A 21698-nucleotide genomic window follows, 5' to 3' on the forward strand; every position below is an offset into this window, starting at 1 on the left:
GGAAAAGTCAAATAAGGGCTAGGTTGGGTGAAGTGGATGCTACTGGCAAGCTACAGCTCCAGAACTCGCTCTGTTCTGCTTTAGTTCAGTAATTCATATTAGATGGACAACGTGCTGCAAGGCCAAACAGCACAGCACCAAAACAGTGTGTCACAGCAAATGATCCATGACATTGACAGGGGAGGAGACGAGCTCCTAACATGAATCAGTGATCGCTGCTGTGGACTTTAGAAGGGCATCTTTTATACACAGACCCCCGCGCACAGTTACTCTTCACTGATGCTGTGCAACATTCAGGTGTGAAGACCTTGAAACACTAACCCAGCTCAGCTTCTTCTTCTTCTTCTCCTCCTTAACTATGCATGGTGTGTGTGTGGAGCTCTTTCGTCGATTCTATTGCTAGCAATGCTACGGGATTAAGCTCCGTCATTAGCATCTTCACGGTATAAACTCAAGGCCACGGCTTGGATGTTATGTTACTACACTATAACAATCACACAAAGCACACAACCAGGCCATGTACAAATACATACACAGACTCATATTTACAGGGTTGGGGTCAATTATAATTGTAATTGTGTAATTGACAATTAATTACAACTAGGACATAATCATAATTATAGTTGGAAATAAATGTTGCTAACCCTAATTCAATTGTAACTGTAATTGTAAAAAATGTACAGTTTAATGAAACACAAACCTGTGGAACCATGATACAGTTTTATGGCTCACACAAATGTATAGTTAATAATCATTAAAATATGTTTCAGATTAACTTTTATCACTACCTGTCAGTTCTCTTGAGGAATAATTTTGCCATTTTTAAAATAGTTGAAATCGAGAGGTATACTGAGAGAAAACTGGCTCAGATGCCCACACTAAAAATATTGATACCAATAATTTCATGGAAAAGGAAGCCTAACAAGCAAACCAAGAGATGAGAAACAAAAAGGATAAATAATATTTTTTAGTGTATTTTACAGCTGATTGAAGACATATAGGAGATGGTAACAGAAAGCTAAAACAAGAGGAAGGTTATGTTTCAGGGGCTTATTTATTCAAGGTTCAGTAATTGTGATTAATTGCAATGGAACTTTAGTAATTGAGAACGTAATTCCTCACTCAAAAAATTCAGAATATTCCAGATATTTATGGTTGTACAGTTATAATTTGTATCTTTTGACTTTTTGACTTATTACATTTCTTCTTTCCCATGCATTTCTATTAGAAATTTCAGCTTTTTCAACTTTTAAGCCCTTCATCCACAGCCATTCCTGACAATTCACCCTTTAACATGTTCAGCAACTACCTCCAACCCATTTCAACTTTTTTTTTAACTTTTTGCTAGTGCTAGGCAAATACCAATGCTAGACTAGGCTAATGTCATTGCTAGGTTAATGCTAATGCTAGGTTAATGCTAATGCTAGGTTAATGTTAACACTAGAATAATGCTAACGCTAAGCTAATGCAGTGTAACATGAACCAGCACCTGTATCCATGAGAGTTGTGATAGCTCCGTTCACTCCAATGATGATTTTTTTTTTGTTTTTTTTACAGATATGGCGGCCCATTGAGCTTCACAATCGTTCCCGGAAGTGAGCAGTTGCAGCGCAATGATGCTAGTTCGGATTAGACAGACACTTATGAATGGTAAGACGTTTAAATAATCATATCGGATATTATTATTATTATTATTATTATTATTATTAACAGCGTATCTAATAACTTCCTGGAATAAACTGAGTCAAAATGAATCACGTTACGGTCAAACATTTCAAACTTTCATTTGTAATTTTAAAAAATGCCAGTCACTGTAAACATAACTGGGTTGTAATTTAACACAGATAATTAAAGACGTAATTGTAATTGAAAAATGTAATTGACCGCAACCCTGCATATTTGCCTTCTCACTTCTTTTTTGTTCAGCGCCATCAGGAATACCCATAAGTATATCATTGTAAAGGCCAAAAGCCTAATAAACACAAAGACAGGCTCGCAGACTAAACAGAAACAGACCCTCCCAATCTGGACAGTGGTGACATTTGGATTCTCTGCTGTTACGACTAATCATTCAAAATTAAGTCACAAAATCTATTTCTGGCTTCACCCCTCACATCCACTTGCCTCCCCCCTTGCATCATACCCCTTCCTCTAAGCTCCCTAAATGTCAGCATTTCAATTGGGTTCATTAATACTTTCTTTTTTTAGGTGTCTGATTAAGTCATTTTTGGTTCTCTGCGACGATAAAGGCTGACGTGCCCGAGAGTGGAAGGTACTCGTTCTTGTTTTTTTTTTTTTTTTTTATCTGAATCTTTTCCCCTTTTTATACTCCTATCAGGCAGCATCGCTCTCCTTTCTCCGTCTGTTGCCTTCTGATATATCATCTCTAGATCCATATGAGGCAGCAGCTGTGAATCACGCAGTGGCCTTTCATTTGACACAGCCCTGCCTGACCCGGTCTGGACACTGCCAGGCTATACAACATCCATCATAACAGTCTGTCTGATTCAAACACATATCGTGTATTCAAATGGCATCGTATATATGGGCAGAGACGAAAAGGTGACCTGCCAGTGACATCCTTGTGTTTTTGTTTTACTCCTTCAAAAAATCCAAGTGGAAATGTTTTTTTTTTAAGGAGTTGCAGGAGGGGAGTAACTTTTAAAAATAATCTGCAGGATCGTAATTTCTCACACAGACCTGTGCACGTCGTTAGTGACAAGAAGAAAAAAAAACACCCCAAAGTGTAATTTAGGTAAAGTAAAAGACACTGGTAAACATTTTAGATAGGTATGTACAGAAACGAATTAGGGCCAATTTTGATGGAGAAAATCTTTTATGACAAATCAAGGACTAACAATAACAATAGCCGCTTAAATAGCCATGTGTTTTACTCTAATGTGCAGTTTTTTGGCTGAAAACAATAACATTGTGTGTGGATAGCAAAAAGACAATCGCTTTGGTGATCACTGACCTCCCTCACAAAAGCGAGGCATGAAGTCAGCGTCTACAGCCACGCATACTCATTAATATGCATAAGTAGGCCCCAAAACAGCCTGTTTTTAGAACTGCTCAGAAAGTCACTTTTCAGAGGACTAAAACTCTGGAAAACAGGCGAGTTTGGGGGAAAAAAAAGCCAAACACTGTTGTTGGGGTTCTTAGAACAAATGGAGATGGGTGAAAAATAGCTATATATGATATAGGACCTTTATATTACAACAGATGAATGTGTTAAACTATATTTCGAAGTTGGGATTAATAACAAGGAGCTTCTTTCTTTTTAGCTCATAAACACAGTGTTGTAATCTCTTTAGAGATTTTGAAGAAATATTAACAAAAAATTAATCTGTTCAGAAGGAGAAAACAGTGAAGTTTAGAAGAGGTGGAGCTTTCAGTCCCGTCTGTGGCTATTGAGAAACTATGTAAACAGATTAGGTTTACAGTTTTGATGGAGACTGTTGCCATATGGTGAATTGGCCCTAGTCCGCTTCCGTAGATTTGACTTTATTATCAAACCTTCGACTTTTATTATAATATTGTATTTTGAGTTCATTTCCAAAATTTCAACTTTAATCTCGACATTTCTATTTTATTCTTGATTTTCCCAAAATTATTTTCTCCATTAAAACTGGACCTAATCTGCTTGAATTTGTCTTTGAGAATCGTATCTCTAATTAGCTTCGATCAGAGAAGCAAGAAGTCGGATTCTAACTGGCTTCAACAAAGTCAGACTGCTAGCATCCTGCTCACACACCAGCTCACACATTGCCATGATCTCATGACATTTATCTAATTTGTTTGATGAAGTACTTCTCAAGACACAAGGATGAAGGTTTTCCTTGTATTGAAGCGTCTGCGCTAACAAAGCTAGCTGTCTGCAGAGGGCTGCACTTGACATGGGTGCCAATTCCAATACAGCTTAAATAGTTAAAGTGCTAAAGTGTAAAAACAAAGTTCATGTTAAATTAAAAAATAAAAAATAAAGAAGACATCTTTAACTTATCTCTATGCTTCTTTCACTAAAGGTTCAGTTTGAACTTAAAAAGATCAAATACATTTTGATATAATAATTCCTATTACTGTGGTGGACATTCCAATGCCATTATGAATATCTATCACTTTTTAAATCTTTAATACATTTCTTTAAAACATGATAAAAAAAAATAAAATAAAATGATAAAAGGCTACCAAAATATATATTATTAATGAGAGACATATTAGAAAGCTGACTGATCATCGTAAAAGCTCATTACAATCTAATAAATTGCACACAGAGCTAAGATTTGTAGTTTCAATCTTCTCCTTATTAATATACTTTAAAAAAATAAAATAAAAATGGTGGCCTTTTATGAGCTTATACTGTACATAAAACATGAACATAAAATGATTTTTATTTTCACCTTTTGATGAAAAAGATCATTAACACTGTATGGTACAGGTAAAGTATGAGGTGTAGTCCCTATTTGAATGTATATTTTTGTGTGTATATATAAGCAATGTGTGGTGAGGTTCATGCATTTTTTTCTTTTTTCCACTTGTTCATCCTGCTTTTAAGATTATATTATTCTTGCACTGAAATGGTACAAGTTTGAATATAATTTGCAATAAACATTCTGATTCCGATTACATTTCACATGTAAACCTTAATTAAAAAATGTTGTTGCTATAAAATATTTTGATTAAGCTTTAATCCATTCTACATGTTTCAACAATAAAATAGCAAGAAAAACAAGATTATTATTTTTTTATTATAAGGTGAAAAAAAAAAAAACCATCATCTGTTTTTTGGTTTTGTTTTATTTTTGGGGCTGATTTCTCTTTTACTAAAAAAAAAAAGGAAATTAATTTAAATATATTAATATATATCTCATTAATGACTTACATTTTTATTTAGTACCATACTTTAGTATAGTATTTTAGTTTAAGCATGTTGAAGCATGTTGAGACTTGGAGGTGGCTGGCTGGATTTATAGTTAACATTTGTTTGTTTGGCAGAAGAAAGGTAAAACTCTGATTTCTCAGCATGGCTGTCAATGAGATATGTGCAGGGAGCCTGTTTGTGTATATTACTAGACAAACAGTGAACTAAGACTGATTGTGCAATATGAATAGCGTACATGCATTTCTGTTTTGTCTCAAGGGTAACATGTAGTGACAGGGTTCGACGGAAGCTGCACTGATTAGTTGAGGGATCAAGGGGACCGAGATGGGGAACAATACCAATTCTTTCCCGTCTCTTGCTCCCGGTTGTCTTTTGCCAACATTGACTCCTTTTTCTCTCCAATTGCTGCTACTTTCTCATTTCCTTCCTTTATTCCGGCTATAGGGCAAGAACATGGCACAACTAAGTGTCTGACACGGCCATGGGATGACTTCCTGTAATCAGTATCAGCTTTGCCTGTGGGGGGTAGTAGGACAACCCGGTGCAGAACGAACGCACACTTACTTTTTAGCTAAGCAGCTGACACCATGAAAAGTAGCTTCAATTAAAAAGGCAAAAATGTGACTTGTTTAATCGAGTGTTGGGAATGCACCAAACCAGTTCAATGTGGAGTCCAGGCCAACACACACTTGTCTACCTGAGCAGACAATGACCCATTGCACGCAACCATAAATTAGAATTTTAATTAACCAGCCTGCCAATAGTCAGGGAAATAACTCAATGACCAGCCGCACTGATAGTTGCTTTTTTCCATACGCAAGCAGACCACCCACACACAACAGATATTACAAACACACTCAACCTTGGGGTCGGGAGACACTGGGAGGTGGTCGCCAGTTGCTTTCAAGAAACTTTTTACAATTTGAGCCCATTTTTGCTTATTTTTACCCTTTTTCTGCAACTACACCAAACTTGCCATATTTGAACCTATTTTCGTCACTTTTTCTTGCCATAATTTTGCTCCATTTAATGCATTTTTGCTACATTACTCCCATTTCTACCACCTCTCCATCAAATTTCAATGCCTTTTCTGCATAACATAAGAAAAGTCATATATGTTGACCAATTACTGTCACTTTTAACCTCTTATCACCATATATAATGCTTATTTTGTTTGCAAATTTAAACACATTTATGTTTTGTCATGCCCCTTATTTGCCAGTTTAAACTAATTGTTCCTATATTGACATATTTTCTGTCTGTTTTTGGCCACTCTAATTTGCAACTTTTAACCCATTTCACCACCTTTTCCACCATTTTTTTTTGTCACTTTTAACCCATTTTATCTCAGATTAAAATCGGGAGTTACATCTTTAAGATGACTATATACTATGGCACATATAAGAATAAACTTCCTGGATAACAGTGGCTATTATTCAGGTAAATAAATAAATGTGGTTATCGCACATTTTAAATCCAGGACCAGAATCTGTGTGTTGTAAACTAAACATTGCAACCGTTCCAATAAATTGGTAAAATTAAATATCCTTTTATTAAATAAAATGGGCATAATATCCTATTAAGGCTAAATAAAAGAAGTCCACAAACTAACAAATAAGTTTAACTTATAATCAGACCTTTTATGCTAAGAAAGATTGCTTTCTATTCATTTCTCAGTTTCTTTTGCAGGTAAAAATAAACTATCGACCTTTCCTCATGCCTCCGTCTTTGAAAATTAGCAATTTTATTCACATATATTCAACTTGTCCTTTTCAGACACACACGTCAAAATGTACGACACTTTCAAACACAACCAATTACATAAATGTAAATATAAATATAGTTTTGTTGATATAAAAGAAAAATTTAGCATTTTCCAATAAAAATCTGTTAGAAAGTCAAGCATTATCTTAGCATTATCAGGGTTCCTACAGCTTTAGTCAAACTAAATTCAACACTTTTTAAGACTTTTTATTGCCATTTGAAATGAAATTTAAGACAAATTTCACAGTAAACATAATTTTGGGGAAAAAAAACACCACATCATATATATAGGGGTAGGGTCATTTTTTTCTCATGTCTTGTGCAGACGTGTAACTGGCGGTCCCCAAAGTAAACACAGAATAATACACAAAATGACAAAAATAATCAAAATCCCTACAAAGACACAAGATGACCCCAAAAATAGCCATAAATCTGTAAAAAATAAATAAAAAAATAAAAACCATTCAGAAAAGCCATGAAGAAAAATCATTGTGTGACAAGCAATGTTTGCTAAATTTTCATTTTCCCATGTAGTTTATGCTTATACATTAAAAAAAACAAAACAAATGTTACCAATTATTTTAAAAAGTGAGACTAATTATTATCATAAAATCATACGATGTTAACTTAATACTTTTGAAACATTGATTTAGGGCATTTTAATGTCAATTAAGGCCTTTTCTTTAGATTCATGAATGTAATGCCTTTTAAGACTTTTTAAGGATCTGCGGGAACCCTGAATATCATTTTTGTTGATTCAACTTGAGTTCTCGAGTTCTCCTTCCACTTCAGCCTCATCATTTAATCAGTTTATTATTTTTTTTTTAAATGTTTCAGAAATGGTGAAAATGGCCACTCACAATCAAGCAAACAGTGTTTTTTTTTACTAATTATACTTGGAATGCTGGTATTTTCTTTAGTGATGTATAATTTCCTTTTCAGCATTTTGATTAAATGTTATTTAATATTACAATTAAAACCCAATAGATTGTAAGCATCTATGTTTTACCTCTCTGTCTTTGAGGACGGCCTTAGTGCGATAGAGAAGGAGAAGACGGACGTCGCTGTCTCGCAGACTGAAGTTACTCTCCAGGATCTGCAGCACGTCGATACGAGGCCGCACGGGCAGGGACGCATCGCCACAGAAGGGACGCAGCCAAGACAAAAGGTCGTCTGAGGTCACCGAGCAGTCTCTGAGGAAGCAGGAGGTGAGCGACAGGCATCAGGAGGACCCAACGGAGAGGAGATAAGTGTCAGACAGAGATAATGATGGTGCAAAGGGTACAAAGAGAGACAGAGATCCAGTGGCAGGAGCTTTTATAAGAGAACAATGGATACAACATATCAGATACACAGAAAAGGATGCATCACTCATATTTATTTATTTTGTTAAAACATATATATATATATATATATATATATATATATATATATATATATATATATATATATATATATATATAATTATTGTTATTTATTTATTTTTACAAATTACAAATGTTTGCATAACAAAAGTCATTTTCTGAACCGTTTTGAGATTTTATGCCCAACTCGCGTATAAAATTATATAGCTTAACAAATAATAATAATAAATTTAAATAAAATACAAAAAAATTAAATTAAATTTAAATTTAAAAAAATTAACGAGGCATTAAATCTCAAAGTGGCATATAGTTTATTTTTTTTAGGGTAACATATAGATACCCTCATAACAGTCATTTTTTTTTAACTGTTTTGAGATTTGATGCCCAACTCGTGTATAAAATTATATATATTAAAAAAAAATGTTAATAAATGAAAATAAAATAAAATGAAAATTAAAAAAAATAACGAGTTATTAAATCTCAAAGTGGCATATAGTTTATTTTTTTGAGGGTCATAACAAAAGTCATTTTGAGATTTTAAGACAAACTCATGTATATAATTAAATACAATACAAAAAAATTTAAATAATAAAAAATTGAGTTAGGTATTAAATCTCAAAGTGGCCGAAATGTGACTTTGGCACTATTCTGTTTGAGCCGTGAGTCAAGCCCGATTCTAACGACATCATTGAGTCAATGGGTGTATCTATGATCATCTCTGTGTGGTGGGACAAAATAAATTTTAACTACATTATCCTAAACTTAGAAAAACATGTCTTGATAATACAAACCCTGAACAAGGATAATTCATTTAGCAGTCCATTGTGTGTTTCCATTAAAGTTTATTCATAATGAATATATGATGAATGTGACTTACCCCCTCTGCATATTATTGTGAACAGCGGTCACCATGGCCTCCAACACCCTCAGGGGTTGTGGGCAATTTGTCAGGATAGCAGAGTCCCCACTGGAAAAAAAAACCAAAACCTCATCACTGCAATCATCTCACATGATACGGTAATTAAGACACAATTTTCAAATTAACACAATATCAAGGGACAACATCTGAGATTATGTAAAAAAAGAAAAAAAAATATCAAAGGCTTTCTTCATGAGGACAGTGTTTATTTAAAATGTGTCTGGAAGCGATTACATGTTGAAAGGCGCTTTGGAAAAAATATATATCAATACACTAATCTGTCACCACCCACTTTCTACGCTCACAGGTTCAGTGAAAATGCAGCAAACGGAAATGTTAAATCAAATATAAATTAAATAGATTTTCTCTTTTAAATTGAGATGTAAGACCGGTTTAACTGGCATGTCCTCAGTGTAGTTTTCAGCATGCAGCAGTAGACTGAATTTCAGGCTCAAATAAAGGCATTTTTACAGGATTTTTTTTATTTTACTAATGTAAAATAAAAGTTGCTGTACAAAATTTTACTCAAGCACAGAAGTAATCAATTCCAGCAAGTTCATTTTGTCTTCTTTTTTGAAATAATATATTAAGGTTTCATTTTAATTTCTTTGATCGGATTTGTAGCAATATCGATGAAATTTGTGATATTATTTTACGTAACGTCAATGTTGATTCTAAATGTTAACTCTAAGTATTACATTTAAATATAAATGTTAAGTATTAAATGTAAATGTTAAATGTAAATGTTAAATGTAAATGTTAAATGTAAATATTAAATGTCAATGTTAAATGTCAATATTAAATTTAAATATACATGTTAAATTTAAATGCTAAATCTAAATCTATGACCTTTTATTTTGGTACTTCCGGTGAATTTTCATATTTTCGCTAAATATTTAGTTTTACCCGTGATATTTAGATTTAAGATTTAAATTTAGACTAAACATTTGACATTATATTTTTGCGAGAAAAAAAAATATCACAAATTTCACAAATATCGCTGAAAATCTTGTCAAAAGTAACATTAAAAAAAATTCACATCATTTTTTAAACGTAGTTCGTTGCTAAATTTTGCAAAAAGTTGCTGTTTATTTTAGCATAGCTTGTGCTCATTCAGAAAGCTTTGAGAAAGCTCGGTAAAAGTACCCTCCCACAGACACAGAGCTGTTACATAAAGTGATATTCATATGCAGGAGAGCTGAGTGATATATTCAAGGGAAAAGATCTCTCCAGTGATTACATCAGGCTGCGTGTGAGTGGTTATGCATCTTTTACATGAGCGTGCATTTGTGAGTGAAATCTGCACGCAAACATCTGTATCAGGCTGAATTAATTATCAAAAGACAATTAATCAGAGAAGAAGGAAAGGACACGAGCGTACAAGCCAGTGCGTTTGTCGGTATGCGTATGTGTATGGGGAGAGATTTGTCTCAAAAATGTTTACAAATATATCCACAGTTTTATCCGCAAATACATCCACGATTTTCACGCAAAAAACACGTGAAAATCTGAAAAACATGAGAAAATCTAAAAAAACACATGAAAATCTAAACAACACATGGAAATCCAAAAAAAGCATGTGAAAATGTGAAAAACACGTGCAAATCTAAAAAAACGTGAAAATCTGAACAACGTGAAAATCTAATAAACACGTGAAAAAAAAACACGTGAAAATCTAAACAACACATGGAAATCCAAAAAATGCATGTGAAAATGTGAAAAACACGTGCAAATCTAAAAAAACGTGAAAATCTGAACAACGTGAAAATCTAATAAACACGTGAAAAAAAAACACGTGAAAATCTGAAAAACACTTATAAATCTGAAAAATATGTGAAAAAACACGTGAAAATCTGAAAAACACGTGAATATCTAAAAAATGCATGTGAAAATTTGAAAAACGTGAAAATCTAATAAACACGTGAAAATCTGAAAAAGACGTGAAATTTGAGGAGATAATTTTGGATTTTAAAAACGCATGTGAAAAACTAAAAAATGTGAAAATTGTGGACATATTTGTGAATATTTTTGAGACAAATCTGCCCCCATATGTGTGTATATTAAATATTTCTTAAAATGGCTTCTAAATTCATGCACACCAGTCTAACACACACGTAACTGCCTGCCTAACCTTCACCAAACTTAACTTATTTAAGTAGTTAGGTGTAGTGGCAGGTGTGGCGTGAGTGAAGCAATAGCGATCAGGTGACCTTCATGTAGCACCGTCTGCGTGACGATGCTACATAGTGAAGCGCGCCTGTGTCTACGTGTGACTGATATATTTATGTTTGTTAGGTGCACATCCAGGTGTGGCGTAGGTGTGCATGCGCTTTAATGTGTATGCACATTAAAGCATTAACACGTCTGCAAGCACACATGCAGACGTGACTTGTGCATTGTGCCCGTGTACCTATTCTAAGTCTATGGGAAATGTAGATCAGACGTGCAGACGCAGGGTACGCGTTCGTATACGCATTCGATAGACTGGTGCGCATGAATTTAGAAGCGATCCACCCCCCATAGCATGTGTGCGTGCATGCGTGTGTGTATGCAGGTGCCATTTCTCTGCCTCATTGAGCAGCGATAAACCAGCAGGAAATGAGGCAGGAATATAATCAAGGCAATTGGTCTTCATTTATCAAGTCAATCAGATGGTCTGTTCCTATCTGGTTGTGTCGGTAAAGCCTCGCTCTCACTGGTCCGTTGGCATAAGAACCACTGGAGGGTAAAAAAAGGACGACGATAAAACTGCTGCCTTAAATTTAGACTAATTATTCAAAGCTATTTGCCCCACTGCTCTTGGTTTTACTATCTCCGTATTCATCTCACAATTTAAAACCTGTGGTTTGAGGGTATACGTCACACTATCCAAGTTTTTTTTTTTTTTTTTTTGCCATTCCCCTGAAAAGCAGGCAGCTCTGCAGTCATGTCATCCTGAATCATGGCTCTTTCCCCTTTGAATGCCGGGGGCAGGAAAGCGCCAATAAAATACTGTGAGCCGTACTCCCACAGGCAGCGACTGTGGATTCACTTCAACACTTCAGGCATTTGTTTTGACAATATTCTTCCCACCGAAATGCTGAGCTCAAGGTAGACCCAATATGCAGTATATTATCAACCAATCAAAGGAGAGATGAGGTTGTAGATGTGTGTTCAGGGGACTTTGATAAAGACATTTAAAAACGTATTGAACAAAAATATATTTTGTAATTTGATCTGGTTGAAAAAAACACCAATAACAGACAAATTGTTGTTTTTAATGCTTGAAAACTAAAATTATTGTTATCTAAAAAGAATAATAGATATTCATTTTCAATCCCTTCATTATATGCATTTTAAATGATAAAGTGATTTCTTTGATAGCCAACAGTGTAGTTTGTTAAAAGCCTATCCTATTATTAACTTTTTATTATTACAAATGATTGCTTTTAGTGCTCAACACACCTTGAATGTTTCCCATTGATATCTATATTGAATACAATTTGAAATATAGGTGGAAACTCATTAAGATGACTTACGCTTTTTTGTGATTAACCAACAGTGTTTTAACAATGGTTCAGAAAAGCAGTTGCCGTGCAGAAGGAGTAAAAATAAAGGGTTATGCTTGTGTAAAAACATTTGTTCTCATTTTCTTTTGTGTGGTGATTTGTGAAATGTAATTTTTAAACATAAAGATCTTTAGCCACAGATGAGAAATTGACTTCTGGACATTTAAAGATTGAATGGGTAATAATAAGACTTAACTGTGGCCACTCCGTAGTTCCTGTTTTAAAAGATAAATGGTTTTCAATATAAATGTTTGAATAAAATTAAACTTTAAAGTCCCCAATGGGTTGGTATTAGGGGAGTGCATTGCCATGAATCTGACGATATGATACGATTCCCCATTTGCACAACATGTCTCGATATATCCCAGTACTAAACAATATGATATGTATCACAATATTAAGAATTACAAAAAAAAGGTGGTATGTTTAACAAACTTTTCAAAAACTTTAACTTTTGCTTCTACAACAGATTCTGATTCGAAGTACTTAAATTCTTAGAAAAATAAATAAAAATAGTCACCATATACATCTATAGAAGTGTCCAGTACGTTTTATGAAAATAAAGTGCAATCAACTTCCAAGCTAAAATGCATTGAGTGAGTTAGTTTAACAAGGATTGATGGTGCGTTCAAAGACACCTAGTGACTCAGCGTTTATATGTTCATACGTATGTAAGCACAATCAAATGTTTTTTTTGCTAAAAAAAATCTGATTAAAAAACTGATTTGGACATTTTTCTGGGCCGATATCACAATATATTGGCAAATAGATTTTCTCTTACACCCTTAGTTAATATGGATGGATGTTTGATAACTAGTGCATTTATATTCTATATGCTAATGCTAACCTAGCAGCTTCAAAAGGTTGGTGACCCATGGTCTAAACGATGTACAGTATGTGGGAAGACTTGAGTTGTAATATCTGAAGTGAGATGTGTTATTGAAAAGAGGCAAAGCATTATAAAACTACCTGAGCGCAGCCACGACTCTCTTCACTGCGTCGTGGAGCACGGTGTTGACGGTCAAATCAAGGGGCCCGACAGCCACGTGCAGGAGCTCTTCAATGTGCTCCAAAGGCTGTCCATCAGTTGCCATGGTGATGGCTAATTCGTCAATTTTCGACCTCTCCGATCGCGACAAATCGTAGAGTTGACTGTATCTCTGCAGCTGCTCCTGTTGAGAAAACAATAAACAATCAGAAATAAGGAGTGCAGCCATAGACAATGTATAAGAGCAAAACAAAAACAAATCCTAATATACGTGGGTGGAGCTTAATGACAATGGCTGGGAAGCAGGTGGTGAGCGACTGCTAATTTCATTTGGGTGGCAGGGCTCTAATTGATTGAGTGATTGATTGATTTCCTGTATTTAATTAATCTCACAAAGGGAAACTTCACTCGTTACAGCAGTGGAAGATTAAAAAGTAAAATCAAAATATAGATAATATGCAGAAAGGAAAACATTTAAACAATAGAATAAACCTATGACTGAAGTACAAAACACGCGAGTATGAATCCAGGTAATATTTAACAGGAAAAAATATATATTGCACGTGAAAACAGTATACGGATACTATTTTAAATAAATATGTGGTAAGTGAAGGTTTGTCTGATACATTTCTGGATAATATTGCACATACATGATGGTTAGTCATTGCACCAAACTCTAAAGCTTTGTTAGAACCTGATATGTAACAACAACCCAAAATGTAACAACACCCAAAATATTATTAAAAAATTGTAATACAACTTGAAATGTAATAACTGGTCAATAATGTAACAAAATGCTTGTTACATTATTGTAATAAGCGTGTAACATTATACTGATCCCAAAAAAATTATAACTTTTTGTTATTACACTATGGGGCAGGCAAAATATGTTTCATTTAATAGTGTAATCATTTTGTTACATCAGAGTGAGTCAATGTTTTATGGATTAAAAGGTTTATTGTTTCAATGTAGAGTGTAGTGACACAAATGCATATGCGTAAATATATATATATATATATATACATACATGCAAAAAAAAAAAAAAAGTACGTTTAGGGATCAGCGTCTTGTTACATTGACCAGTTATTAAATTTCGGGTTTTATTATTTAATATATTTCTGTTGTTTTTTGTGTATTTGTCCTGTAAAATGTATGGTTTTTGGAGTCATATTGTGCATTTATGTTGTGGTTTTGCTTGTTTGTTAGCACTGTGGGTTTACAGATACATCTTTGGTGTTTTCTCGTCTTTTTGCATACTTTTGTTGTCATTTTCTGTAATTTTCTATATTTTTTTAGTCATTTTGTGTATTTTTGTTGTCGCATCGTGTTATTTTGAGTATTACTGTTGTCAGTTTGTTCATTTTTGTGTGTTTTTGGAGATTCATTTTTTCTTGTCTTTACTGTATTTTTCTGCAATGTCGTAATTCTTTGTATTTTTTTTTATGTAGTCTTTCTTTTGTTTTGTGTTGTTTTCTGTCATTTTGTACGTTTACTTTTGGGGACGAGTAAAATTAGGCCGAGGGCCGCATGTGGCCCCTGGGTTCGCCAGTTACCCATGTCTGCTGTACAGTATCATTCCCAGTTCAACACGCCTGTGGTACAAAGACTCTACCAGCCCCCATTATTCCCAACAGCTGGTCACGCACACTTGATGAATGGCCTTTGGAAAGACAAAGTGAGCGTACGGACTCCTTCTATCTATTTTTTTTAATCCTATCTGCCCTTTCTCGGTCGTTATATACTTTTTAATCTATGATATTTCCAAGGAGACCATCGCTTCTCCTTTCACAAGGGTGAACGTTACGAAAGACAAAGTGCTCGTCCATGTATGTGTATGCAGATGTGACTCGGCCCTAAGCTTCACTTATGTGATGGTTGCATTTCCATCTATTACAGCAGCTATGAGCTCATAAACAGAGATGAAAAAGTGCAAAATATCATCAAATTTCACAGTGTGGGGGGTCAGAAAATGGACCATATTTATGGATATCTGTAGGTTGCATAGCAACACCCAGCTCACCAAAGGATGATGTTCCCTGTTTCCAGCCTAACATCCATTGTGTACACATGCATGCACGCACTACAGTGGGGTAAGTCAGCGTGACTTTACCTAATGAGATACAGCATGGTGCATGTACTGTACATACGCCCATACGTTGTAGCTAAGCAGAAGCAGAAACACACAGATTTACATGAACATTTCCTGATCCCATCAATGAGCTTAGTACTTTAAAGCCAAAAAAATACACAACACCAACAAAGCAAAAGCACTAACTATCTACACTGAAGCAAGGATTCGCAACATATAATTTAGTAAAATAAATATTTCCATTTTTTCCTAGAAAAGCTCACATGTACAGGTAAAAATATTTGAATAAATTCTTTGTACAAGGTAAAAGAACATAAACAGGGTTAGTACAGCTTCAGTCAAATTAAATTCAAGACTTTTTAATGCCATTTGAAAGTAAATTTAAGACCGACTTCACAGTAAACACAATTGGGTGGTGGGGGAGACCGCCGCATCAATTACAAAGGGTTAGGGTCAATTTTTTTCCAGGATCTAGTGCAGCCGTGCAACTGGCGGCCACCAAAGTAAACACACAAAAATACACAAAACTACAGTAAAATACACAAGAAAATGACTACAAAAATAGCCAGAAATCTATGACACAACCAAAATACAAAAATTTAAAACCATTAAAGGGGACATATTATGCAATTTTTCACCCATAAAAACAGTATTTGAGGTTTATTTTACCAAACTCACCTGTTTTCCTGAGTTTTAGCCTCTGAAAAGTCACTTTCTGAGCAGTTCTGAAATCGGGCCGTTGAGGGGCCTGCTTATGCATATTCATTAGTGGGCGTGTCTATAGACTCTCACTCACTTCATGTCTCGCTCTTTTACAGGGTGATCAGTGATCACCAAAACAATTTTATTTTTGCTATTCACACACTGTTATTGTTGTTTTCAGCCAAAAAAAACTGCACATTTCAGTAAAACACTGAGAGAGTCCGTCTCAGCGCTTCAGGGTCCGTGCATCTCAACAGCAGCAGAAGCAGCAGCCGTCATTCAAACTCTCACCGGAGTGTTAAGCTGCTAAGTCACTTCCTCCTCCTCCTCTGCTCTTCCAACTACAGGAATAGTGCATTTAATGTGATAATAATTTGTTTTCTCCAATCGCTGCATCGCATTGTGTCACAAACACGTCAGATCAGCTATACGAGGTGATATAACAGGTTCGCCAATGCGCCAAACCACAAGAGCGGAGTACATCTCTGCATGAACAAATAGTGCTGACACTACAGTGTTTGTTCATTGTGGAGGAGCGGCAACGGCAGCAGGAAAGTTCTGTATTTAGTTTTACTGGTAGCCATTACTCCTTCGCTAGAGAGAAAAACAATGGCGCACGAAAAAGTTTTCATCAGGTTGGGGGTGGAGTCCATGGGTGGAGTTACCAGCAGAGGGGAGGGTATTTTCTTTCCTGATTTCACTTGTGATGTCCCAAATGTGTAAAATTTGAAACGGAGCAATTTTCTCTGTGTTGTAAACCTTACAAAGACCACAAATGACTGGATGGTTTTATTTCATATTTTGTGTGGTGTGTGGACACTCAAGTTACCTCATATATGTTAAAAAAAGAATGCAAAAATTGATTTTTCATAATATATTCCCAAATCTTTAAAGTCATATTTCCCCGTGTTGTTAAAAATCGCAAACAAGCATGACGCACATCTGCACAGAGTCCCGCTGCAACCAAGTCACTGTTTTGTAGTTGGTTTCGCTGTCGTGATTGCGCAATGTTACGATAAATTATATGTATTTTTTGTTACCAATTTTTTTGAAACATGAGACTAATTACTAATTTAAGACATTTTAATGATAATTAAGGCCTTATTTTTAGATTCATGAATGTAATGGCTCTGAAGACATTTTAAGAATCCGCAGGAATCCTTAAAATGAAATCCTTGTGTGAAATTGACATTTCACATTTAAAAGAATTCTACTTCTTCTTTTTCTGATAAAGAAAGAAATGTTCCAGGTGCCTGACAGATGGGGCCTACCTGGCGGCTGTCTCTGAGCGACTGTATGAAGGTATGACTCAGGGTGTCCAGGTGCGCCTGTGACTGCTGCAGGTGTGTTAAAGCCTCATCAAAAGTCCCCCCCGCTGGCTCTGTCCCTTGTTGCGTGCTGCAATCATCTTTCCTCTTTCTGCTCTTCTCACCGAGCTGGCGCAGGGCTCTGGTAGCTCGCTTCATCACCTCTGACCGTGTCTGGATGCTCAACTGGTCAAAGAAGAAATTTGAAAGGAAGAGAAAAAAAAAGAGGAGGAATAGGAGGAGGAGAAGGGAATGGGTGGAGGTCAAATTGAGCAGTATGACAAGAAAAAAGAAAAGACAGAAAATGTGTGTGCATTAATTATAAATTCCTCACATGGATTGAAGAATCTACTGAATGTAAAAAAAAAAAAAAAAAGCCTCAGGAACTTGAGTGATGTGTATAAGAAAGACTGTGACTTGAAATATGTTGGTGTGTGAGAGTGTGAGAAAAGATTCTAGCTGCGAGCCTTCAGTAATGGATTTTATTCAGTGAGAATAGGTTAACCATTCATGGCATGAAGAGAGGGGCCTTTGGCTCTAATAGGTTTGACTCTCTTCCACAGGAGCACACAGGCCTTGGCAAAGCCTGGCTCACTCCTTCCAGCTGAGAGCACTTTGAAACCCTCCAAATTTACACTTCCAGCATGTGCGCCACCTGTGCTGCACTTTGTATTTGAGAAATACACCCCAGGTCAATGACTCACGCTCTTTACTGCACGATCATTGACTTTCAGGCCAATAAAGCTGTAGTATGTAAACGCCTGAGCTAAATCCAAGCAGTTAGATGTCAGTGAGAGATTCAGCCAAGGTTTAAATTAAAATGACGTCAAAAATTGAAGGAGGAAGCTTTTTAACCTACGGGAATTTTCATAATTAATACAATTCAAGGGAATCCTAGAGGGAAGCTAAACTAGAATATATAGTATGCTTGGACTAATTTAAAAAGTAGGGATGTCCCGATACAACTTTTTCACTTCTTATACAAAACCGATATTGCAGCCTTGTGTATTGGCCGATATTGATTCGATATGATATCAACACGAATCATACATACTTTTATTATTTATTTTGTAAAGTGGAATGTTGGAAAAGGCTTGATCAAGTGATGTTACTCAAACAGAGAACAATAGTCAGCATTTCAAGTTCACTTCAGTTATTTTTTACTGTCAGTATATGTTGGGAACAACTGAGGGTGGGAACAAAAACAACTAAAACTTATCGGCCTGCTTATATCAGATTTTAGATGCCGTCCGATAAAATCCGATATTCGTTTTCTGGCTGATATCGGACCGATATCCAAAATTAATATCGGAACGGGACATCCCTACTAAAAAGTACGCGTATTTCCATTTGTGGGGTGGTTTTGTGGAACAATCTTGATGAAACAATGCATCTCAGTATGAAAATAATGCAGTTCAAAAACATTTACAAAAGATATATCTTTAAAAAGTACAGAATTGAAGAGGGAAAATGTAAATCTGTGAATTTTGTTTGTTTCTGTTCTGTTTTTCTTAATAGCTTGATTGGATTTTAGTTTATTTCATTGGATTTTGCATTTGTTAGTGGTGAAGAATAGAGGTAGGATATGACAAGCTTAGGCTTCTTCCCATCCCTTGTTGAACAAATCAAATGTATTATATTTTAATGTACTCTTTTTATTTCATAGAGATTCTGTTGAGATTTATTTATTTGTTTTCATCCATTTTTTTATTCATTCGTTCGAAATAAATGAATAAATAAATAAATGAATAATCTATTAAGGCAGTGGTTCCCAACCTTTCTTGGATCGTGACCCCATGTTGATATCAATAATTTAGTATTCTTAGCATTAGAATATTTTTTTACTGCATTTTACTAGAACAAGATTAATTTTTGACAAAGTGACAGTAAAGAATACTTGTTTAAGATTGTTGCATTAATTCGAAAAAAATAAATAATTAAAAGCTTTTAAAAATGTCTTTTTATTCTGTCTTTTTTTATTTTATCATTATTACTAGACATTTCAGGCGACCCCATTTAAACTCCAGGTAACCCCACATGGGAACCCCGCCCGAAGGTTGAAAAACATTTTGTAATCCTCCAAATTCACACTTCCAGCATTTGCCTCCTGTGATGCACTTTGTATTTGAGAAATACACCCCAGGTCAATGACTCACGCTCTTTACTGCACGATCATTGATTTTCAGGCCAATAAAGCTGTAGTATGTAAATGCCTGAGCCAAATCCAAGCTGTTAGATGTCAGTGAAAGATTCAGCCAAGGTTGGAAATGAGGTCAACATTCGAAAGAGGAAGGTTTTTAATGTCCAAATTATACTGTATATAAAACAAGCAAAGGTGCACTTCAAAAATCATTGCAGAAAATATTTATAGAGAGAGAAGGGGAATATAATTTAAGAGGAAACTATATTTCAAGGGGTTCAATTATAAAACTGCCAAAAGGATTAAATAAAACAAAGCATGAAACATAAATGTGTTTAAAAAGCTTTTTCAATCATATATTGTTAGTAAATATAAGAAAGAAGGGCAACAATTTTACCTAGGACAGCAATAATATATAATATGTAGTGGTGTCCCGTTCTGATATTGATACCAGATATCAATATCAGATATCGGTCCGATATCAGCCAGAAAATGAATATTGGATTTTATCGGACTGCATCTAAAATCTCTGATATCATAACCGTTACCATATCGGTATCAGCCAATATTCAAGGCTGCAAAATCGGTATCGTATCGGAAGTGAAAAAGTTGTATCGGGACATCCCAAATAACATGCATATAATGGAATAAAATATATTAATACTTACTTATTAAACATATAATAAATGGTATAATTTGGGATAGAGTATAATTTGAATTGAAATATTGCCACAGTATATTTTTTATTTAAAATTTGTGTAGCAAATAATACATTTGTAAAATATTAATATTATGTACATGTCATGTACAGTACATGCATGTGTATATACGTATATGTACATATGTTTTATGTGCATGTATAAACAATAAATACAAAACTTTGTGTATAATATATATTGAATGTGTATTTAAGAAATAGTAATATTAGTTTCCTAATTATTTATTTGTGATATTATCTTGAGACTTGTTTTTTTTTGTTTTGTATAAGCTTTTGCTTCAACTTACACCATTTCAGCTGATTAGTTAAACAACTGAGTATTGTTTGTTCTGTTTTTCTGACAAAAAAAAAATTCAAATTCAAAATAATGGGAATTTTCATAATAAATACAATTAAAGGTGAGGCTGACAACTTCAGTCATCTAATAAATTTGATCTTGTTTTAATAAATAAACTAATACATTTTTGGGGTTGTAAAAGACAAAAAGTCATACACTTTCTCAGAGGAGATGGGTCAAAAAACATTTTACCTTTAAAAGCAGTGGAAAAATGATTTGTCCATTTTTAGGTAATCTGCATACTAAAGACCATCAAGGGAAAACAGTGCCTGCTGGGAAACATAGATTAATTAGCTTAGAAGATGAAAGGGATCTATTACCTCTCTTTGAGTACAAGAGGGGAAAATAGAGGGGGCCTTAAACAAGGGAAAGTGGTGGGTGTGGTGAATGGTGCTGCCTGCCAGGGTGCCTCTAGTAAAAACGTGAACCGAGGGCCACCCTTGATAAGGAGCGCCATGGCATTAAGGTCTCCTGTCAGACACTTTGTCAGTACTGCAATTATGTGGCAGCCATTCTTTGAGGAACCTCATGATTAATTTTATAAATCAAGGCTGATGTCTGCTTTGAGGCATCCAGGAGTACTGGATATGAACAGAATATTGTATTTAAAACTAGAAAAAAAATGGCTTTTAATACTTCTTAAATTGAGCCAGAGGCAGGTGAGCATGGCCAGCTAGACGATGAACGGGATAGAGCCAGAAAAATGACAGCTAGGTGTCGTGATTGATAATCCCCCAAATCTTTGTCTTTACAAATAATGAAACCTGTCTGTATGAATGCCTCGAACCAAACACGTTCAATGTTGCAACTACAAAGAGTCTTTTTTTTTTTTTTTTTTTTTTTTTAAATCAAACTCCTAGCAGCTTCAGGCTACATATTACACTCGTCTGTTTAATAATCTGACTGCTATGGAATGATACATTTGCTTTTTGATGATTCC

The 21698-nt window shown here is 34.9% G+C and overlaps 1 protein-coding gene across 1 annotated transcript in view; it reads right to left on the reverse strand.

Moving 5' to 3' along the window:
• The window catches only part of nbas (NBAS subunit of NRZ tethering complex), a 203810-nt gene that overhangs the window by 46285 nt on the left and 135827 nt on the right, over nt 1-21698 (reverse strand). Inside the window, exons 46-49 of the mRNA XM_028439227.1 lie at nt 17528-17749; nt 13447-13649; nt 8888-8977; nt 7656-7839 (exon numbers count right to left, since the gene is read on the reverse strand). Of these exons, the coding sequence (XP_028295028.1) occupies nt 7656-7839; nt 8888-8977; nt 13447-13649; nt 17528-17749 (699 nt within the window). The remainder of the gene's footprint in view (nt 1-7655; nt 7840-8887; nt 8978-13446; nt 13650-17527; nt 17750-21698) is intronic.

Source organism: Gouania willdenowi, chromosome 24 (genome assembly GCF_900634775.1).
Source record: "Gouania willdenowi chromosome 24, fGouWil2.1, whole genome shotgun sequence".
In the NCBI taxonomy this organism is placed as follows: domain Eukaryota; kingdom Metazoa; phylum Chordata; class Actinopteri; order Blenniiformes; family Gobiesocidae; genus Gouania; species Gouania willdenowi.